General features: G+C 50.0%; 1 protein-coding gene across 1 annotated transcript; it reads left to right on the forward strand.

Moving 5' to 3' along the window:
- Window positions 1-522: 522 nt before the first annotated feature.
- LOC144144881 (uncharacterized) lies at window positions 523-1,928 on the forward strand. Its single transcript, XM_077676380.1, has one exon. It carries the CDS (start codon window positions 620-622, stop codon window positions 1,844-1,846), a length of 1,227 nt encoding a protein of 408 aa, XP_077532506.1. The 5' UTR covers window positions 523-619; the 3' UTR covers window positions 1,847-1,928.
- Window positions 1,929-6,615: the final 4,687 nt, after the last annotated feature.

Here is a 6,615-nt window from a genome sequence, read left to right on the forward strand (position 1 = left end):
AAGTTTAAGCTACTTTAAACAAACCAACATCTAGGGAAATGGTTATGACCTATAGAAAAGGTGTGTATGAAGAAATGACTGTACGCTGGTTACAAGAGCAGTAGAAATTTACGTGATGAAATGATTCATACTTAGTGAAATGGCAGGACAACAATAAAACAGCAAGAAACTTTAGAAACAACTTATTGAATTGTAGTTAGGAAAACAAAAAGTTACACTCTTTCAATATTTAACACAAACTGATATGATTTGGGAACAAATGAAAAAAACGGGGAACACAGAAATGATTGAATATTAGTTACAAGACAGATTTACTTGACTACGTGATTCATATTGTCACGCATGTGGAATGTAGTTAAGCTAATCTAGCAAGTCCATCCTCCAAGCTTAAGAAGAAGAAGAACGGGTACGTTCGAGGAAGAGAAGAAAGAAGCTGGGACCTCTCGACGGTTTGGACAATCGGCGCCCCAGTTTTCCCTCGGCTTCAAGAGCAAACGTTCTGCGAATAAACCTGTCCCGGACGTGACAGATTGGTGGAGGTGCTGGGTACGCAACAACGGAACCACAAGGTTTGCGCCGAAGCCAACGTCTTGCGGGCCTGCCACCAGCGCTCTGTACCATGCCTCCGCGCGGTGATAATCACCAGCCGCAAACGGCGCCAATGGCCAGCTGGCATCCCCAACGAGAACCACGAGGCTTCTGGGGGAAAGAGGAAGAAGACGTTGAGGAGTGGCTGACACACTTCAAGAGGGTGAGTCGCTACAACCGCTGGGACGCCTCTGCTCAGCTCTCGAACGTTGTGTTTTCCTCGAATGGAACAGCGCTCACGTGGTTTGAAAACCAGGAAGAGAAGCTTACGACTTCGGACCGATTTGTGGAAGAGATATTAGCCCGTTTCGGCGACTCCGCCGCAAAGAAGAAGAAAGCAGAGCAGACACTGCTTCAGCGGGCTCAAGTTCCCGGCGAGACGTGTAGCACATACATCGAGGAAGTACTAAAGCTATGTCGAATCATCAACCCACAGATGTCGGAGGAAGACAAAGTAGGCCATCTTTTAAAAGGAATAGCCGAAGACGTCTATCATTTCCTGATAAGCCGGGAAAAACTGGAGTCCGCGGCGGACGTAATCCAGCAATGTCGTACCTTTGAGGCATTGAAAACCCGCCGCATTACCCCGAAGTTCGGCCGCTTGACCAACGTCACCACCGTCGCAAGTGTTGACGATAACCCTCCGCCTGACTTGGCTGACACTATCCGCCGCATCGTGCGAGAAGAACTGGCGCGACACCAGGCATACCAAGACAATATCGACCGCGGGCATACACGTGAAGACTACTTCATCCAAGAACTGCAGGCTAACACTCTCCAGCCCTCCAACGCCGGCTTCAATGACCGGAACTTCGTCACTGGGAGGGAAAGTTCTCGACGTGTTCTTGACCACGAGTCAGCCAGGTACGGTCCCGAGAATTTCCGTCGCCGTCCCCAACGACCCTATTATCCTCCACGTTTCCATGACGCGTATGACGAATACACCACTGGCCGTGAGCGCGAACCGCCTGTTTGTTACAAATGTGGTGTGGCAGGCCACATATCCCGCTACTGCCGTCGTCGACGCCAAGGAACAAGGTACGAGCCCCCACGCGTGTTCTACCGCTCTGAGGCTGGGGATTCCCGCTACGACGACCACTGGCCGACAAGTTCATTTTCCGGGGGACAACCGCCGACACGTCACAATTCACCGGCACGCCACGATTCACCGGCTTCAGACCGCAGCGTTACACCGCCTATCCTTCGCCGGCGACGTTCACCTTCGCCTCGGCGTAGGTCACCGCCGCCGGGAAACTAGATGGCGCGACCAATGGAGGTGAGGTCGCTGGGCAAACCACGTCTACTATACCTCCGACCGGACTGTCTACGATGGAATTACCTTCGCCCGTTCTTATGCTCAAAAACAAAGTTGGAATCGTGGTTGACGGTGTTCGAACAACGGCCTTAGTTGATACAGGGGCTACAGTTTCTGTGATGAGTGCTGATTTTAAAAATAGGCTTGGTCGTAAGGTGATGTTTAGTTGGGACAAGGTGGCTACATTTCGTGGTGTAGGTGGTGAGTCACTGCGACCGCTTGGCGTATGCTCGGTGAATTTTTGCTTTGGAGGTCAGTACTTCACGGCGGAGTTCACAGTGCTCCCACGCTCAACCCACGACGTGATACTTGGTATTGATTTCTTGAAGCAGTGTGGTGCCAAAGTTAACTGCAAAAATGGAGAAATTTTCATTGATGGGGCTGCTCTATCTGCACTTGTTGAAGACACTGCTTGCCATCAGAGCGCGCTTAGCGTTTTAGAGGACACAATGATTCCCGCGCGGTGTGCCCTATTTGTGAGAGTTGCATGGCCGGGCTCCCCACTCCGTGATTTCGACGCTGTAGTGGAGCCTACAACCCAGAATTGTGCCAAGAAGAACGTCCTAGTTCCCCGTGCCGCCATTTCAGTTGTCCAGGGTCAGTCCCAGTTGTGGACAGTCAACTATTCCAGCGAACCGGTAATGTTACCTCGTGGTCTCAATGTTGCCCATGGAACAGAGTATACATCCACTTCGGTAGCCGTTTTAACTGAAGAGTCGGGCCCATCCGTCCACACTCACCCAATGGATTGCTCCAAGCTTCTCGACATGATTAATAAGTCACTTGAACCGGATGAGCGCCGCGCCCTAGTCGATGTTCTCTCCAAGCACGCGGGTGTTTTCGATTTTTCTCAGCTGGAACGGTGTCCTGTAATTCCTGCTACTCGGACTCACCACTCAATACATACTGGAGGAGCACGCCCTATTCGCCAAAAACCTTACCGCGTTTCCCCGTCCGAGCGACGAGTAATCAACGAGCAAGTCCAGGAAATGCTGAGAAATGGCGTCGTTCAAGAATCCTGCCGTCCCTGGGCAGCACCTGTCATTCTTGTAAAAAAAAGGACGGTTCATGGCGATTTTGCGTAGATTATCGACGTCTCAATGCTATAACCAAGAAAGATGTTTACCCGCTGCCCCGCATAGACGACGCCATAGACTGCCTCCATTCAGCATCTTACTTTTCCTCCGTTGACTTGAGATCAGGCTATTGGCAAATTCCCATGGACCCTAAAGATAAAGAAAAAACTGCTCTTGTGACGCCCGAAGGACTATTTGAATTTAACGTAATGCCCTTTGGGCTCTGCAATGCCCCGGCCACCTTTGAACGCTTCATGGATACGATTCTGCGCGGTCTCAAGTGGGAAATATGCATGTGCTACTTAGACGATGTCGTTATTTTTGGACGAACCTTCAGGGAGCACAGCAGTCGCCTAGCCACCGTTCTTGAGTGTTTGGAAAAAGCTGGCGTAGTCCTAAATTCTAAGAAGTGCCGATTCGGAGACCGCCAAACGCTTGTGCTGGGCCTTTTGGTCGATAAAGACGGCGTCAGGCCTGACCCACGGAAAATCCAAGCAGTAAGCGATTTTCACAAGCCACGTTCTGTCAAGGAGCTTCGAAGTTTTCTAGGCCTTTGTTCTTATTTTCGCCGTTTTATACCTGGATTCGCTGACACAGCCAACCCTTTGACTTCGCTACTTCAGAAAAATGTTCCGTTTACGTGGACGTCTGAATGTGACACCGCTTTCCGTCAGCTGAAGCTTCTTTTGACGTCAGAACCTATACTTCGGCACTTTGACCCCTCGGCTCCTACCGAAGTTCATACCGACGCCAGCAGTGTTGGAATAGGTGCCGTACTGGTTCAACGCCATGATCAAAGTGAACACGTTATCGCTTACGCTAGTCGAGCACTAAGCAAGTCAGAAAAGAATTACACAGTGACCGAACAGGAGTGCCTGGCTGTCGTGTTCGCCACACAAAGATTTAGATCCTATCTCTATGGCCACCCATTTACTATCGTAACAGACCACCACTCGCTATGCTGGCTCATCAACCTTCGCGATCCTTGTGGCCGGCTTGCACGTTGGGCCCTGCGTTTGCAAGAGTATAATTTCACCGTGTCATACAAGAGCGGCCGTAAGCATGCTGACGCTGATTGCCTTTCTCGACTGCCGCTGGAAACCACTCCCTGCGACGATGCCCATTTTGACGACTATCTTGCTTCGCTCTCAACCCCATTTCCTGACGTCGGAACCTTCAAGGTTGAACAGCGCCGAGACAAGAGTCTACAGTCCCTATTCGAGTCTGCTCGTAATGAAAGGCGAGCTAGCCGTTTTTGCGTGCGCGACGGCCTACTGTACGCAAGGAATTACTCTGGTGTTGGTTGCCGTCTTCTGCTCGTGGTACCGCAAAGCCTTCGAAACAGTGTTCTCAATTTCACGCACGACGACCCCACATCTGGCCACATGGGACTGGCGCGAACGCTGCATCGCACCAAACAACGTTTTTATTGGCCGAATATGCATAAAACAACACAACATTATGTGGCGACTTGCACACAATGTCAGCGGCACAAGCTTCCCACAACCATTCCGGCAGGAAAACTTCAGCCGCTGCATCCGCCAACTTCTCCCTTCGAAAAGATTGGCATCGATTTGCTAGGCCCGTTCCCGCGCTCATGGAAAGGAAACCGCTGGATTGTTGTGTGCGTGGACTATCTCTCGCGCTACTCCGAGACCGCCGCACTATCATCTGCTACCGCAGCGGAAATCTCCAAATTCCTGCTTAGACGTATTCTACTTCGCCATGGACCCCCTCGCGTCATCATAAGTGACCGTGGCCGTCAGTTCACCGCCGACATCGTTGAAGAGATCCTTCGCCTCTGTCAAGTGCAGCTTCGTCATTCTAGCCCATACCATCCTCAAACGAACGGCCTCACCGAAAGGACCAACCGCACACAGACAAATATGCTCGCCATGTACGTTGCCTCCGACCACAAAAATTGGGACGACCTCTTGCCCTTTCTTACGTACGCTTATAACACTGCAAAGCACGAAATTACCGGCTACAGCCCTTTTTTTCCTTCTCTATGCCCGTAACCCTCGCAGCTGCCTCGACACCATCTTCCCTTTCGAAGAACACGACGAGCCTTCAGTGGCTAAGACACTTTGTCTTGCAGAAGAAGCACGCCGCCTTGCGCGTTTACGCACATTGGCTGCTCAAGAACGCTCAAAGCAGCGGTATGACTGCCGCCACTCCGATCTCGCTTACGCCCCTGGTGACTTCGTGTGGCTCTGGACCCCCCAGCGTAAACGTGAACTGTGCAAAAAACTCCTTCCCTATTGCGTTGGTCCCTTCATTGTCCTGAAACGCGTGAGTGAAGTTACTTACCTGGTATCACGTGTAGCCACAAGTGGACGACCATACAAGAAAACACAGGTTGCGCACGTGGCACGCTTGAAACGCTATAACTCCCGTACTGCACAGTGACTCGCCCAGAGGGCTTCGTCTGCGACCGGGGAAGTGTCACGCATGTGGAATGTAGTTAAGCTAATCTAGCAACTCCATCCTCCAAGCTTAAGAAGAAGAAGAACGGGTACGTTCGAGGAAGAGAAGAAAGAAGCTGGGACCTCTCGACGGTTTGGACAATCGGCGCACCAGTTTTCCCTCCGCTTCAAGAGCCAACGTTCTGCGAATAAATCTGTCCCGGACGTGACAATATCAAGCATACGCTCAAAGAACAATCACACAAAATAAAACCGCATGGAAGCGCCGAAATGATTCAATGGTGGTTCAATGGTGCATGCCTCCATCATCAGTTATGGTAGGGATTCTTGAACAGTTTGCGCTCTTCTTTGTGGTGCCAGAAACTGCCAAAATAGTTGCACACCGGATTGGTTGGAAAGTGAGTAAAAATTTCATGGTTCAAAGGCTGAAATAAATTTGAAACCGCATCTAACAATAAAAACTAAGAAGCCGCAGGTTGTCGACAAACCTGATATTTGCGCAGGATGTGACTGACAACAAAATCTGGGCCCTATACATTGTCTGGTGAAAGAATTTGAAGTTTGTAACAACACGAATATATCTAGTTAGACACAATGCAGCATGCCACTCGCAGGGGGAAAAAGCGTGTTTCCTGTTTCCCAAACCAGGAGAAGTCCTGCGCCAAGTTGACCGTCAACAGTAGCTTGAGCAGGCACCTTGTGCAGACTGTTGCAGTAGCACCTCCCTTGTAAGCCAGTTCTTCAATCTAGGCATTGGTACAGGAAAATCTGTGTTGTTAATACAGATTTTTAAGACTGGTATAATACAGAATGGCCGCCTACCATTGTCCCTGAAAAAGACAGTGTATGACAGCTGCATCCTGCCGGTACTCGCCTACGGGGCAGAAACTTCCAAGCTCACTAAAAGGGTCTCACTTAAATTAAGGACGACTTACAGGCTATGGAACGCTAGAAGATGGGTGTAACATTCAGGGACAGGAAGAGAGCGGAGTGGATATACTGTAATGTCAGCATTGGCACCACTAAGGCAACCCTAACACTAACTATGACAGCTATATATTGGCACCACTAAGGCAACCCTAACACTAACTATGACAGCTAATGTGAGGTACCACTAAATATAAGAACTTTATTTCGTGAATGGGGAGTCTTAGGACATTTTAGCCCAGCTACAGGTCCCATCTTAACTTGCAAAATATTTTCAGTGTCT

Source organism: Haemaphysalis longicornis, unplaced genomic scaffold (genome assembly GCF_048455015.1).
Source record: "Haemaphysalis longicornis isolate Haplotype H1 unplaced genomic scaffold, Haemaphysalis longicornis Haplotype H1 scaffold_7, whole genome shotgun sequence".
NCBI classification, from domain to species: domain Eukaryota; kingdom Metazoa; phylum Arthropoda; class Arachnida; order Ixodida; family Ixodidae; genus Haemaphysalis; species Haemaphysalis longicornis.

What these genes read in the sequence shown, in the direction of transcription:
- LOC144144881 (XM_077676380.1), top strand. Translation starts at nt 620, where the DNA reads ATGCCTCCGCGCGGTGATAATCACCAGCCGCAAACGGCGCCAATGGCC.